This window comes from Hevea brasiliensis, chromosome 14, assembly GCF_030052815.1.
Source record: "Hevea brasiliensis isolate MT/VB/25A 57/8 chromosome 14, ASM3005281v1, whole genome shotgun sequence".
Lineage (NCBI taxonomy): Eukaryota > Viridiplantae > Streptophyta > Magnoliopsida > Malpighiales > Euphorbiaceae > Hevea > Hevea brasiliensis.
In genome coordinates, this window is record NC_079506.1 from 79,158,105 (window position 1) to 79,175,007 (window position 16,903).

At 31.0% G+C, this 16,903-nt stretch overlaps 1 protein-coding gene across 2 annotated transcripts in view; it reads right to left on the reverse strand.

Annotated features, from left to right (window-relative positions):
- Nucleotides 1-1,447: 1,447 nt before the first annotated feature.
- Nucleotides 1,448-16,903, reverse strand: part of LOC110672126 (pullulanase 1, chloroplastic) — a 53,630-nt gene continuing 38,174 nt past the window's right edge. The window contains exons 20-28 of one of the 2 annotated variants that reach the window (XM_021834816.2): nucleotides 13,409-13,477; nucleotides 10,459-10,515; nucleotides 10,267-10,341; nucleotides 4,937-5,025; nucleotides 4,618-4,695; nucleotides 3,326-3,464; nucleotides 2,531-2,640; nucleotides 2,359-2,458; nucleotides 1,448-1,788 (exon numbers count right to left, since the gene is read on the reverse strand). In XM_021834816.2, the coding sequence (XP_021690508.2) occupies nucleotides 1,678-1,788; nucleotides 2,359-2,458; nucleotides 2,531-2,640; nucleotides 3,326-3,464; nucleotides 4,618-4,695; nucleotides 4,937-5,025; nucleotides 10,267-10,341; nucleotides 10,459-10,515; nucleotides 13,409-13,477 (828 nt within the window). In that variant the 3' untranslated portion in view covers nucleotides 1,448-1,677. Of the gene's footprint in view, nucleotides 1,789-2,358; nucleotides 2,459-2,530; nucleotides 2,641-3,325; nucleotides 3,465-4,617; nucleotides 4,696-4,936; nucleotides 5,026-7,676; nucleotides 9,323-10,266; nucleotides 10,342-10,458; nucleotides 10,516-13,408; nucleotides 13,478-16,903 lie in introns of those variants that run through there. The other variant, XM_021834818.2, reaches the window with a different exon arrangement.

Below are 16,903 nucleotides of genomic sequence, written 5' to 3' on the forward strand. Positions count from 1 at the left end.
GAGATTAAACTGCCATAAACCTTGGTTTTAAAAAAGCGGCAAATATAGTGCTTTTTAAGACATGCTGATTTTGAAAGACTGGATAACAGTTTTCATATTTTTCAAGTTCAAAAATACCCTTGATAATCTAATAGAATTACAACTATAAAGGATGATCTTATATCCTACCTCTCTTTTGATCGACACTTCGGTGGAAAACCTAGCTTCCAAAACAAACATTTCTATAAACTTTACTTCGGCCACCGTCTGCTCTCATCTGAGCTTGCATGGTAGTGTTTCTCCTTTTCAACAAAATTTTTCTCAATTTCTCTAATCGTGCTGCTCTTCCCATTTGTTGACCCATTTGAGAGGAATATGGAAGGAATGTTGGGCGTAAATTTATTGACCCATTGCAAGTACTGGATTAAGTAAGGATCGATGTTTCTAGCCAGGAATTGACTTTTGATTTTGTTTTTAATATTTATTTCTTATTTGATTGTATTGTTTTTTTTTTCTTGTTTTGATATTTGTTTAATTGTTTGTATTCTTATAGCTTGGACAGAACAATCGGGTCCAGCTAGTTGCTATGATTGGTGTAAAGCTCTCCACTATCTTTGGAGTTACTGGCACAAGAGCGTGACTCTAAGTGAGCTCCCTAAGTACTCCTTGTACTAAGTAGCGGGCATCGTGCTCAAATGAGAGAGGAGCTCAGTGTCTCCATGAAGAAGGAGCTTCATGGACACTACAAGGCTAATGGGCTTGTAGTGTGTGTATCTTCTAGACCCAAGGTTTCTATATAAAGCCGACTATGTTGTTCGGTATAGGGGAACAAATACATAATTTCATTCTTCTCTTTGCTGTTTAATGCATTCCAAAATTTTCAATGAAATTTGCTTGATTACTTCTTCCCCAATTCCATTCTATCTTAATTTGATTGCATCTGTGATCTCATTTTTGTTCTTAAGATTCCTAACTATATTCATTACCTGTCCATTTTGGCAAAATACTTTAGAAATATGCTAGCAATTGGCATCGATGAATTGAAACTAGAGATGCTAATAAAAAATTCGAAAGAGTCACCTTAGATGGAGAAAGGAAAATCTGAACCAACTTGCTTACTAATATATAATTTTTTTTTATTAATTTTAAAAAAATTACACACTATTTTTTTTTAATTATTATGATACGTTCTAAAATTGAAATAAATCATTAAACTACAAAACGAAAAAAACTATATAGTTATATGATTAAATCATAATATATATATATATTGATGTTTCTTAGTATTTCATAAAAAAAAATTAAAATTAAAGATATTTTATTATATAAATATAGTTATAAAAAAAATTAAGAATAAAATAGATGGTTAACCTTTAATAATATTTAAATATTATATTAATAGTTATTATCCTTTTTGGTCATTTTTCCTCTATCAGCATATGAACAACAATTTTAATCAAACACATGATAAACAACTTTTTTTTATTAACAGCGTTTATACATTTTATTACCAAACAGGTAAACTACTTTTATAAAACATCAATTTTAAAACAGCAACAGCAGAATATAATAGTAATACCAAACAGCCCCTAAATAGAGTGGCATCCTCGAGGGGTCTTTATAGGGAAGTTGAGAACTAACATAGGCAATTCACAAGATCATTCACAGACCATCGCCCAATTTACTGGTAGAGAATGATTAAATCTCCCTAGGCTCAACAAACACAGATGTTGTCATTGGAGGCACGGTGAAGCATCCTGATGATGCTTCGTATGTAGATTTCTTCACGACTTCGTCACTTGACATAGCCTGCACCAAGGTTTCCATAAAAGAAGAAAAGAAGTTGAATTTTGCCATAGAAGGCTACAAATGAATAATTCATGTCATTGTTGTGAGAAATTATTTCATGCAACCATTGTATATACAAAGAATAGATTTTGATCGTTAACCATGATGAAACCGACACGAAACCCGCCATAATCAATAGCAATAACAAAGTTATTGTATATACAAACGTTGTGTTCTTGTTGGAAGTGGGTCAAGAAGTATGACTTCATTGTCTGCGTACTTCAACATGAATTCCTAATCGATGATGAAATTTTTTTCCATTTCCTCTTATTCTTATACATTAATTAACTAAATCATTTAGAAAGCTTTTCATTGTCATCATCATAATATACTGATAGGCTGAGTTAAGCGTGCGAGTAAAATGCTGCTTTTCTATTGAACTCCACAATAACATATACTTATCCAGAAAATATGAACTACATGCCTGTGTTAGAAATCATTTAAAAATTATAACAAGTTTAGATCAGAACACAGGAGTGTTCATCCTAAAGCAGTTTCCAAAGCTAACCTCTGTTCTATGGGATAATTTACCTGAACATGATGTAGCTGAAAATATCTTGGCCGCAGTGCAGGGCTGGTAAATGATACCTTAGTTGGACAAGTGTTGAATATAACCACAATGTACGAGTAGCTGTACAAAGAAGAAGTTACTATGCCACTCTTTAATCATTGGCATCATAAGCAAAAACATATGTTCACCTACATGGGATCCAGTTGAGATAACCCAGGTAAACCTTCATGACCATCTTCAATGCTCATCACTATGACACCAGGGACCCATGATGGCCCTGTATTATGAAACCGTACCCGTTCCTGAAATCCACATCATACCATTAGAAATATGCTGCTCATTATTCTAACACAAATAAAAGATGGGGAAAGGAGGGGGAAAACCAGAAGGCACTAGAAGGCCTTGTAGGATAAAACTGTAACTACAGAAAGCAATGCTTTATCCTTTATCCTTAGAGGAAAGTTAAGACATTTTATTAGTTTAAGCACAAAATACAACAGCAATTATGGAAGTCAAAAGAAGAAAGCACCAAAAAAGGGGAGAGAGAAAAGGGTAATGCAAATATAATACAATAATAATTAAGCACGAGATAGTGACAGGATGCTCATAATATATTGATGTATACACACTTGGAGCCCATAAATAAAGCAAACTCTTGTCTCATCTTTTTCCCAAAACTAATGCCAAATGATTTATACAATCGCTAAATAGCATATGTTAATAACTGTGGTCAAACTTAAACTGTCAAACATTTAGGTAGCTGAGGGGTCCAAATCAGCTTATGATTTCTTAGGTTCCAAAAAGAAGCAATTAAAGGGCTAACAGAATATTGTAGGAATGAGATTTTTGCAGCATATGATAAGACTCTTGGCTGCTTCCTTCCTAAAAAGGTGATCTTGCTAAAGTAGTTCTCGGTTTGCCAGCAATAATTTGTTACCTCAAAACAAATGACTACTTAAACATGTACAGGAATGAATGATGGGTCACCTGGATAGCATTAGCCGTTGTCAAACGGAAAAGTGGAGAAGAATATCGAATTTGTAATACATCTAAAAAATTCTCAACAGCAGCAAGGATGTGATGTTTTTGAGGCTTGAAGGATTCATCTGCTAATCTTGGTTTTATTCTGAGGGAACAAACAATGAGAAAAGACAGAGAGCTCCAGTTATCAATTGAGATGTCAAATCACCTGTTCTAAAGGACAAAACATAAAAAAAAAAACTACTTTCCTATATATTTGTTGAAATTTAGAATGATAGAAAATATAAGAGAAAATAACAAAAGAAGGATTTATATGGTTTAGCTATGACCACACACACAAAACCTCAAAAGATTACATTTCATTCACTTGCATGTTTACAATATATATGTGTGTGTGTGTGTGTGTGTGACCATAAATCACTTATTTATACAAGCATTAAACAAGCCAATGATTTTGCTAATTAATCACATGATTTTCTTATAATTATGAGATTCTACAACATGAGACATTTTCCATACATTAAGGGAAAATCTCATTAATTCTAACATTCCCCCTTAATGAAATTTTAGTAAAGTTATGGATCCATCATCAAGCTTCCTCTCTTTTTATTTTTTATTTCCCACAAACAGAGGAGACAAATAGGAAAGAGAATTTCAGAGAAGGGACTTAATACCCAGGCTTTGGAACCATGAAGGAGGAGAATTTGAGAGAAAATTAGCTTTGGGACTCAAACCCTAGGCTAAAATGAAGGAGAAAATGGGAGAAAATTAGCTTTTGGGACTCAAACCTTAGGATAAAATGAAGAAAAAGGAGAATATAGGAGAAAAATGGCTTTATGACTCGAACCCTAAGCTCTCACACCATGTTGATATTTAGAACGATGGAAAAGATAGGAGAAAAAAAAAAAACAAGAGAAGGAATTATGTAATTTGACTACCAAGAGCGTATGTCCACAAGCACAAAACCTCAAAAGGTTGCATTTTATTCACTTGTGTGTTTAATGTAATAATATAAGAGTTCATAATTACAATGGAAGATACAAGATATACATGGCCTCCTATCAATAAATCATAAATCACTCATTTATACAAGCATTAATCAAGCCAATGATTTTGTTAATCAATCACATGTTTTTCTTATAATTATGAGATTCTTCAATATGAGACATATCCCATGAACTAATGGAAAATCTCATCAATTTCAACAATATTTATATAGAACAATAATAATTTACTTAGGGAGAGGGAAAAAACACAGGGATAGGCAATTCAAAATGTACACAAAAGTAAATGCTTACAATGGCCAGTGCCTTTCATTTTTCTCCTTTGGTGGGAGGCCAACACCCCAATTGCTAGAATTGTAAGAGAAGTCTAGCCTGGAAAGGTACTAGTAAGCATTAACCTATGAGAAAACCAAGGCCTGTTCAAGTGAAAATCTACCCACAACCATAGTAAGCATTAGGATTGGAAATTATTAATCTAAAATATTATCTTGTAGCAATATTAACAGCAGAAATTTGATAATTGTTACAGCCAATCAAAGTTACCATTCATTCAAAAACTTCGAATCAAATTAATAAATTATGAAAGCAACTTGGAATAAGAACAATAGGAGACCTGTTGAACCAATCTCCAGAGTTGTATGAATCACGATCAAGTGATTTTGAACGTAGCATCTCATCACCAGCATGAAAAAAAGGTATTCCCTTGAAACAGGGGGAAAAAAGGACTCAATACCATCAGATCATCACAAGATTTTGAATACTAAACAGCATTAGCATTGAACATTATGAAGTATGTAGCATAAATTGCTTATTCCCGAAAACTTTACAACTCAAATGGACTGCTCCAATTTCATCAAATGAAAGTCCTCTTTGGATGAAAGTAGTTTGCATGTTCTACTCGTCTTCCACTTCTTGGTTGTGTGGAGAGACAGGCACCTAGGACTAGCAAGTAGCCACTATAAAAACTACTGATAATTGCATAAAAAATTAGTTTCAGGAGGCTACTTGACACAGAATTCAGGTTTGGATTGCACTATTGAAGTCACTAGGCAGAACATAAGCAAGTCTTGTATTGTGTAAGGAACAAAAATTCTGATGTGCCTCATTCTAGCAGGCAATCCATTGCAAAAGAAAAAAATAAAAAAAATTCACCACTTTTTGAAAAATTAGAAAAATTATTTCACGTGGTAACTAAAGGTTGGCATTATAAGTGATGGCACACAAACTGAGAGAAGGATGCAAAATTCAACATGGTTTGGAAAATTTTCTACTTCTTTAAGATGGCTTCTACGTTACTTTGACAAGAATTCTCAAACATTGCAAAATTTTTGCATTTTATCTCATTATTTTTACATAAAATGGTATTTATTTTTCGTAAATCAATTAGTTCATAGAAAATATATCAATTGAAAATATATCAACACATTAGATTAACAAAAAAGGTAATTTACAACTAAGTCCCTGAGATATAGCAAAACCAACAAGTTAGTCCCTGATATGTTTTTTAGTAACAATTTGGTCCTCAAATTTAAGTTTTGTTAACAAATTAGTCCTTGCTGCCTAAAGTGATTGTTAGCTCCGTTAACTGCTTTTCAATTTGAAATAATTTAGTACATAAAGTTTTGTTTTAATAACAAAATATCCATACATCTAAATTTTATATTTAAATAACCATTTTTTAATATTTAAATGAGTATATAAAATAAATTATTTCAAATTGAAAAATAGTTAACGGCAACGACTAATTTGTTAATAGAGTTTAAATTTAAGGACCAAATCATTACTCAAAAGCAAGCTGAGGACTAACTTATGGGTTTTGTTATACCTCAGTGACTTAGTTGTAAATTACCTTAACAGAAATATGACAACAGTTCATGAAAAAGAAATATATATAAATATAATATTTTTTTTTCACAAAATAGTATAATGAGGCATTATTTTAAATTAACAACAACAAATATATTTACATTAAATAATAAAAAAAATAAATAACTCCTTACATTGTTTTTCACAAAAAAAAAAAATTTATATGATCTTTTATTCGTGAATTGTTACCATTTTTCCATTAATCTAATATGTTTTCTATAAAGTAATTGTTATATAAAATTAAGTACCACTTTACTTAAAAATTGTGAGATAAAACACAAATTTCTCAAGTTTGAGAAGTCACCCTCCTTTAAATGTGCTTCCAATCAAAATAGTGCAATCACTCAAAAAGTCTTACACCCTCAAACAAGTATATCCAAATAATCCTGTAATGAGAAAATTCTAATTGATTATTCATAATGATTTTGGTACACATAAATACACTTTTCTATATACAATTATGTGTTGTAATAGGAATATAAACTCCTATGGTCATGCTCTAAAGTAGGAACCTAAATTAATTAGGAACATATGTACATTGCAGTTAACTTTCCATAATACTCCCTCTCAAGTTGGAGCATAGATGTTAATCATGCCCAACTTTGTTACAAATATAATCAATCTGAGCTCCATTCAGAGCTTTTGTAAACATATCTCCCAATTATTCTCTACTTTTAACATAACCTGTAGAAATAAACTTTTCCCGAATCTTGTCACAAACGAAGCAACAATCATTTGATATGTTTGGTTTATTCGTGAAACACATGGTTAGAGGTAATATGGAGAGTAACTTGATTATCACACCATGACTTAGCTAGCAACGAAGACTTAAGACCAACTTCAGTCAATAATTGATACATCCACATTATCTCACACACAGATTGTGTCATAGCTCTATACTCTAATTCTGCAATGAATCAAAATATCACATCTTGCTTTTTACTTCTCCATGACACCAAATTTCCCTCAATAAAGATACAATAACTTGCAATTGATATTCTATCAACTTTGGATCCTGCCCAATCCTCATATGAAAAACATTCAATATAAAATGGCCATGATTTGAATATAACAAACCCCATCCTAGATTCCCTTAAGTAACATAAGATTTGTTCAAAGGCTAGCCAATGATTAATTATTGGAGAAAACATGAACTGACTTATAACACTAACAAAGTATGCAAGGTCAGGACAAGTCACTGTAAGATAATTTAATTCACCCATCAGTCTTCTATACTTCTCAAGGTCTTCAAACAATTCACCGTCTTCTTTTGTAAGTTGCAAATTAGGAGTCATTAGTATACTACACGGCTTAGAACCCAATTTCTTAGTCTCTGCTAACAATTCAGGAATATACTTTCTTTGAGACAGAAAAATACCCTTCTTACACCTTCTGTCCTCAAAAACGAAGAAATACTTCAACAACCCTAACTCCTTTGTTTGAAACTAGTTGTAAAGAAAGGATTTTAAAGATGAAATGCCTGCAATGTCACTCCTAGTAATAACAATGTCATCAACATATACAACTAGTAAAATTATACTAGCCTCAGACTGTCTAAAAAAATACTAAGTGATCATACTTGCTCTTCTTCAACACAAAATTTTAAACTGCCTCATTGAATCTACCGAACCAAGCACTAGGATTTTGCTTCAAACCATACAAATATTTGTGAAGCCAACAAACTTTTCCATATTTCCTTTGAGCAACAAATCCAAGTGATTGCTCCATATAGACTTGCTCGTGTAGATCTTCATGCAGAAAATCATTCATGATGTCTAACTGGCACAAGGGTAAGTTATAGTTGCTTGCCATAGAGACAAATAGACGAACGGAGGCAAGTTTTGCTACTAGAGAGAAAGTGTTAGAATAACCTACACCATAAGTCTAAGCATAGCCCTTAGCAATAAGAAGGGCCTTAAGATGAGCCATAGAACCATCAATATTAACCTTTACTGTGAACACCATTTACATCCAATAGCTTTCTTTCTTGTAGATAAAGTTACCAAATTCCAAGCACCATTACCATCCAACGCTACCATCTTCTTTTCTATAGTAATACGCCAACCAAGATGAGATAAAGCTTCTTTAAGAATTTTAGGAATCAAAGCATAATCTAAGGACGCAATAAATAAGCTAGAAAAAGAAGATAAGTGATCAGAAGAAACAAATAGGTTATCATAAGAAACAAAGGAGGAAACATGATAAGTACACTGATGTTTACCTTTCTGAAGTGTAATAGGAAGATCAAGGCTAGGATCATTATCATTGAATGCTGGATTTGCCAACGAAGAGGTTGGCAAAAGGCATGGTCATGAGTGTCTTGGAGAGTAGATATGGGCAATAGGTGGCCGAGTAGGTGTTGAAGCTGCTAAAAGATTGTCTAGAGAACTAACAGAATGGGTTATAGTATAAACAAATTAATCATCTTCCTTCCCCCAACTCTCGTAGATATGAGAGTAAAGAAAGAATGGAGTATTTTTCAAGGAAGGTGACATCTACTAAAACAAGATAGCGGTTAAGAGTAAGAGAGTAGCATCTGTAACCTTTTTGAAAATGATGATGCTTAGTAAACTGTCATGACTCACAATCTAAAGATGAAACATTATGGTATTAAATAAATAGTTTCTTCAAGGAAGACAGAAAGGGATGCTCGAGTGTACAATGCACTCAAAAGGAGTTAAGACACTGGAATAAGTAATGGATCTTGGCACATGTGTGTCAAGTATATAGAGGCCTTCAGACTCATGACCTCTACCAATGTCTACTTCATCATAAGATCCTGAAATAAACAATGATAAAAAAAATGAGACAACAATTCAAGACTTAGGTGAGTTTACTAACATAAATTAGATTGAAAGAAAACTCAAGTAAACAATGATTATCATTTTTTTTGAACAATAAAAAGCCCTACATATATCATAAATATGAGAAACATTGCCTTGACTAGAATACAGGAAAACATGATAAGCCATCAGCTCTTTAATAAATTCACAATGGTTGATTGAGATAATTACCTCACTATCAATAGAATTTCGAATCTAAAAGAACAATCGAGCATCAACTCTCATCTGGGTCTGCCTTGTATCATCATAGGAGTAAGATAATCATCCTTATCAATGCTCCTCAAATATACCTGAATTGTATTGCTCCAATCCAAATAATTGGAGCTATTAAGCTTGTGTTTCGTAATCTTAGTCATCATTAGATCACATATGAAATAACAGACTTGGTTTCACCCATAGGACTTCACCAAAACAAACGGCAACTCACAAGGTTGCACCACACAAGTCAAGGCAACACTAGCAAGTGAGATAAGTGCAAGGAACAGCCAACGATGCGCCTCCACTAGCCAATGCGTGGATCAATGATGCTTTTAAAGAAAAGGCGCGTAAGCCTCACGTGCTGGAGCTCTGGTGACCAACTTACAGGGGAAGGCCGATTAGTTACCAAGGAAGCCTCTAGGGTGGGCAGTGAGAATAAGGAGTCACCCTAAGTGACCTAAAAATAGTTTTTGGAAAACAAAACCAGAAAAAAAAGGAAGGGAAAAATCTAACAAAAAAAAAAAAAGAGCCTGATTCATATAGATGGCTCTGATACCATTTAATGAGAAAATTCTAATTGATTATGCATAATAATTTTGGCACACATATATATATACATTCTTCTATATACAATTAATTGTCCTGAATAGGAATGTAAATTCCTATGATTATGTTCCAAAATAGGAACCTAATCTTAACTAATTAGAAAATATAAACTCTATAGTTGACTTTCCATTACAAATCCAATGGTGTTTTATAGCTTGCCAATTTAAAATTTCCAAGTATTACAATAAGCCAAAACAACTCATATTTCAACAAGGAAATAAATCTCTCCTAAAGCAAACTAATCGGGGACCACCCATGATACACAGGAAAGGAAGAGAAAAAAAAAGAAATGTAGGTGCATTTGTGGCATTATAAGTTCCAATGGAGATTGCAATTATCTTGAACAACATGCTCAAAGATGTTACACAAAAAAAAAAAAAAAAAAGAAGCACGTATAAAATATTAAAATAAATGGAAGGAGCAAACTTACCTGTGACATTGCTATTATACTTGTTGCCAAATGATTTAATCTACATCTCTCATCAACAGAAATTTTCATCGGAGTCTACGAGAAAGGGCCGAGTTAGAAAGTTAAATGACTACCCTATTATAGATATTTAAATCAACAAAAGCAAGAGCAAAGGTGTCAAATAGTAATATTGGAAGAATATACAGTACATACCTTCATGCACACAATATCAAACAAAGTTTCATTGTCATGAGCAGAAACATAATTAATCTGGTAGAACCAAAAAGTCAATCAACATGTTAGAAAAACCTTTTTCGTATCCTTAAAGGTAATCTCAATTTAAAACATCATACGCTTGATGGACATCTATTGACAATGATTTTGATAGATATTCAAAATAACGAAGAGAATAAAAACAGAACAAAACAAAAGGATTCTACTTAAGGAAATGTTAACAGGAAAGAGGGACTCAAAACACAAAGAAATAAACTACTTTTATGAAAATTGTGTAGCAACTGGGGTGTAATATTACATGTAATGAGCTTTTTAAGAATTTGTTTATATAATTCAAAACCCATTTCCAAACCCTTGAAATTTTTCCTAGTTTTGCCTACTAATCAACTCTTTTTCAATTGTGCTATTAAGCCCACAAACTTTCCAATTCAAGACATTAAATACTCATTTAATACCATTCTTTTAAAATGAAAATTTTGCTATTGATAAACAAGAAAAAATAAAAAAATTGAACCCTACTTTCACTATGACAGGCCTTAAGGTTAGAGAAAAGGAAAAACCCATTTCAAAAATCATGTACTTTTTAAGTTTCATGTATTAAGTAGTGCAATTTTTACATTGTTAATCAATTTCTTTTTGCCTTTTGTTTTTGCAATCACATAATCATCAATGTCCTCAATTTGGAAAGTTCATGAACTCAACAAGACAAATCTTAAAAAGTTTAAGAGCTAAAATATGAGCTTTTCCGTTATAGATCCTATTCTTGCATCATGATCAAACAAATACAACTCAACTCGCCTCAACTAAGACTTGATCCAAAACTCATTAGGATTGGCCATATGAATTATTTTCCTTCATTTGGCTTGATTTAAGGCTACTTCTTCAGAGAGAACCAAGACCGCTAAATCCCTTTTCCACTACTCCCTTTCATGTCATCCCAAGTCTAACTCTCACCTTTTTATCATAAACAAATATGATATAATAATGCCTAACAACAAACCCCAAAAAATACATTTCTTATATATAAATCTCACATTGCATGATATCTTAGATCTAAAACATCAATTCACTTACATAGCATTGAGTTTGAAACAATTATAAGTAGAGGTCTGTTTAATTGTAAGGCTAGACAATTGCACATAATTATGCAAAAGTTATTCAACGAATGCTACAATGGGCCAAAAACTAATTCAATGAAATTTAAAATAAATAAACATTTATACTCATTGACATTGGGATAATTTGTTACAGAAGGTTTCCAAACATAGAAAGTAAGTATTGGCTATTTAGTGAAGACACATATACCATTATTGATGCATAAAATAGGGATAATTAGGGTTGTTTACTTGTGAAACATTGCAATAGTTTTCTAGAAAAAATTTAGAAGAAAACTGGAAAACAGAGTTTTATGTTTAAATGTATTAGTTTTCCAAATGGAAAATTGGGAAACTAGTTTCTCAACTTTCCAAAATTTAACCAAGATTTGGAAAACAACATTAAATTGTTTTTCATTATTTTCCTTTATAACAAATGTTATGTTTTCCAAATAGAAAACAATGACTTTTCTATAATTAAAATTATACTATAACTTGTTCATAAATGAAATTGAATAATTATTTAATAAAATATTTATTTACAATGATAAAAAATAAATTATATTATTATAAAATACATGAATAACACATTAAGAAAATTTAATAGCAAAATAAGTTTATAAATATATATATATATATATATACATATATATATATGTATGTATGTAATGATTTATTTTTTAATTATGAAAGATATGAACAAATTTTTTTATTTTTTGAATTAGAAAATAATTTTCTATTTATTGATAGGTGAACGCATTTTCCCTTGTTTTCCATGGAAAATGAAAAATGAACTTTTCTTAGAAATAGAAAATGGAAAACAAAAAGCTATTTTCTACAAGTGAACATGCCTTTTTTTTTTTTTGTCATAATCCTGTCAAACAGCATGGTGTGACAAATGAAATGATGATTCTTACTATTTGATTATATATGACAAGAATTCATAATAACTAGTAACAACTTGTCTACAATTATTCATTTAAACCATATTAAAATGGCTAAAATATTATAATTTGACTTTGGCTAAGAATGAGCATTTAAAAATTTCTATAGTTATTAATGTGTAGACGCATGCCTTTGTGAGTTGAGATACAAAAAAAAAATGTTAGAAAATTCAAAATTAACAATTGTGTGTTCCATATAGGATATGTTATGGAATTATTACTATTAAAATAACTAGAATCAATATTACATGTCAAGGCAAATAGATAATGTGAGGGGTAATTTAAAATTAACAATTGTGTGTTCCAAATAGGGTATTTTGTGGAATTATTACTACTCGAATGACCAGAATCAACATTACATGCTAAGGCAAAGAGATTAGAGTGGGGAGAGCAAGGAAGAGAAAAAGGTATGGGCCTTAATTAGCTCACTAATTGACCATAGTAGAGGCACTAGTCCTAGAGCTTATTGCGACTTGAGCCTAAGGCACACTTTAACAACCATGAAAACTTGCAACTCATCAAGTTGAGTAAAAATGGTGCATAACAAACTCCACATATAATGCTACTTATCCTCTTCATTACATTGACATGCTATGGGATTGGATTTCGTGTAATAATGAATTTGTGAGCAGTTCTTAAAATTATCCATTTATCAATGTAAAAATAGCTTTGTTTTCTCCCACAAAATAGATGTATTATCAAAGTGCAATTCATTGTAGTTCCTCCCTTTCTAGTTGGATTGCCTATTGTCAAGTTCGCAGCTATAGAAAAGTTGCACTCAACTAAGACATCAAAAGACAAGACTGACTTGTGCAACATCACCCTCAAAGCATAATGAGTTGCCTCAATTTGATAAGAAACATAATCATCAATACCAAATAAGATCCTTACCGTTTCTATAGGGCATAAAGCATATGCAACAGGTGCCCCACCATTCATCAAAATTTCTGATCCTTTCACCTAAAAAAAGAAATGTAACAAAATGTAGATATACAAGTACAACGAAAGTATAGCAGGCATACTTTTGCATCATTTAAGTACTAACATTCAAGAACAAATATCTAAATATCTAGTTTTTTCCATTTGCATACACATGGATTTATCAACGGATAATGGAAATCATTAAGCAACAAGTTTTTTTATTCCTTCCCACAAATAAAAAGTGCCTCTTTATATATTAGTTGACCTCATCAAACATGCAAAGAATTAGATTGGCTACAAGCTATAAGGGGTTCCTCTAACAACCCCCAAAAGTTCAAGGATTGAAGGATGTTTAGTAGATTACCTAGAAAGATTTTTAATTTCCTTATTTATTTTTCTTTGGTTTGAAGTAAAACATTATGAATTAGGGATTATTTTGGAAAGCCTTATAACTTTCCTTGTTAACAGGAGATTTTATTTCCTAGTTAGTTTCAAGGCTTAGCCAATGGGTTTCTCCCACCTTATGTAATTGGAGTGTCAATAAAAATTAAGAATTTATTTTTCCACGTTGCATTCTCCCTCTTTTGGTGAATTCCTAGGTATTTTGAATGCAGCTGTATCCTTGGAATCACCTACCAAGGTAGTGATTTTGGTTGTGATCTACGTTTACCATTCATGGATCATCCATAGTGGGGTTTTAACCTTGCGGAGATTAGATTCTACCTACAAGTGCCTACCTTCACAATATTCTACCTACAGTTCATGTTTCTACTATCATTCTACATGACTACATCTACATCCTACTGTTCATTCTATCTTTCTACAATTCTGCATGTTCTACAGTTCCAAAGTACCAAGTTTTACATTCAAGGCATCAATGCTTACTCATGCTGGTATCAGAAGCAATGATATTTGCCATCCCAGTGCCCACATGGACAAATCTATGATTGGAACTTTTGGAGGCCAAAATATTTATAAATTGTAACATAATTAAAATGTAAATTAAGTAAACCACATGCATATGTAATTAAACAAGACACATATACAATACAAAATTATATTTCAGATAATACGTTACGCAAAACACAAAATTAAGATTCTACATTACAAAGATCAAACCTATAGTAGGTTTCCAACAGTCAAAAAAACAATAAGCCTGTTTTGTTTAAGTTTTAAATTGGAAAGAATAGATATGCCACTAGTTTCAAGTCATCAAAAATTGACAAATTAAATTATGAAACATGTATCAATTAATTATTATTTTAAAGTTGTATGACCCCATTAACTCGAATTTACTTTGGTTAAAAGCAAAGATTGTAAAGGAAGGGGGCCCAATTTGATAAAAAAAAATAGAACCATTTTTTCCCTTATTCTATTTTTATTAGTTCTATATTTTTAATCTGATTATTAAATTTCTAATTTACTTTTTCACAAATTTTAAATTTCTAATTTAACTTTCCTAATTAGATTAGCCATCTTATGGTTAAATCTAATTATCTTTAATTAATATAAATGGAAAAAGATTTCCTGATATTAAAAGATTTCTTTTTAACTTAATATTTCTAAATTGCAACAAGTTTCCCTCTTATTACAAGAAAAAGTCTTGTTTTTAAGTTGAGATTTTTTTTTGTCTAACGAAAGCAAAAAAAAAAGAAAAAAGTATCACATTACTTATATTACAATAATATAAATTATTATATTGTAAAATAATATATTTCAACCAAAAACACCTAAAAATTAGAAGGCCTTAGAACATTGGCAATTTAAGATTTGTTAAACACAAGGTATGTAAATTTTTTTCTATAAATCTATTAATTTAATTGTTATTTTTTGTGCAATTGAAAATTTACTCTCTCAAATAGCTTTACATATAGTATAGATTTTATATTACAAACAAGTATTAGTAGAACATATATATATATATATATATATATATATATATATATATATATATAAAGCCAAAATTAATGTGAGAGAATATACTACCAAGTAAAAATGATGTAATTTATAGTTATTGCAAGGGTTTAATGACTAACAAAATTCAATTCTTTGCAAGGATTTCAATTTTAGTCGAAGTTTTTAATTTTATTAATTTGATCCTCAAGCGTTGGCATTTGTTTCACTTTTAGCTATCAAGTTATTTGATAGGTGAAAATATATATAAAAAAAAATGCTAATATGGTGAATAATTACGATTAAAAAAATTATATTTTACTAATGGTTTCCATATTTCTCATTAAAGTATTTTTGTGAATTAAAAAAAAATATTATAAATTAAAAAATTTAGTTCAATTTTTGTAATTTTGAGTGATTAATAATTATTATAATATATGATAGGAGTATATCGAATTAAAATTAATAATTAAGTCCTTTAAATAATATACTATTTTACAACATAATAATTAATATTAGGGAAATTTACTATTTAGTCCCTAAGTTTTACCACTAAGAACAATTTGGTCCCTGTATTTTGAAAATTCGACTATTTAGTCTATCGATTTCAATTCTGTCAAAATCTAAGGTCCCTTCGTCCAATTCAAAATAATTTACTATTAATTATAAATAAAATGACAAAATTACCCCTAATTTATTTTCTTGGATAATTTTTATTGTAACGCCCTTACTTTAGGTAGTCCGTACATTCTACTGTTCCGGCGACTAACGTTTGTCCGGACAGCTAGGATGTCTGGAACTACAGTTAAACTAGAGTGAGAAAACATAAATTGACTGAATATAGACTAAGAAAAATTAAAGAAAAGTAAAAGAAATGAAGTACGACTCGGTTAAACGAGCCGGAGTCACAGCGATGGGTGACCCGATTGGGAAGCGACTGCGAAGGCAGTTGCTGACCCCAGACCCGCAGGGAACCCTAGGAAATAATTTTTGAGACCTAATTAGAGGTTTATTGAAGTGTAAATGACATCAGAAAGGTCAAAGAAAATTCAGGGGAATTTAATTATCGGTATAGACAAAAAATAAACCGATAAGCATAATAAGGGCATTTTGGTCATTTTAACCCTAAAGTTAAAATTTAACCTGAATGTCAATTAAAATAAGAGAGATTAAAATACATAAAATAAATAAAATTAAAATTTATGAATTTAATTATGGAAATAAGAAAAGAAGAGAAAAGAAAAGAAAAGAAAAGAAGAAAATTAAATGAAATTAATGACATCATAAAATTCTCTAACCAATAGGAATTCAACAACCAATTAAGAAGAGATAAGAAAGAGTTAAAAAGAAGACAAATTGAGTTAATTAACAAAAAGCTATCTTCTTCATTTCTTCTCCATATTGCCGTCCACCATAGCCAAGAAACCTTCTCCATTTTCTTTTTTTTTTAGCTCAATTTTCCTAAGCTTTTTCTACCTAAAACCCTAAACACCCTTCACAAAAATTAATCCCCACATCAAGAGGAATATTTTGAAGATCAAAAAGTAAAGAAATTCCAAAGATTGAGTAAGC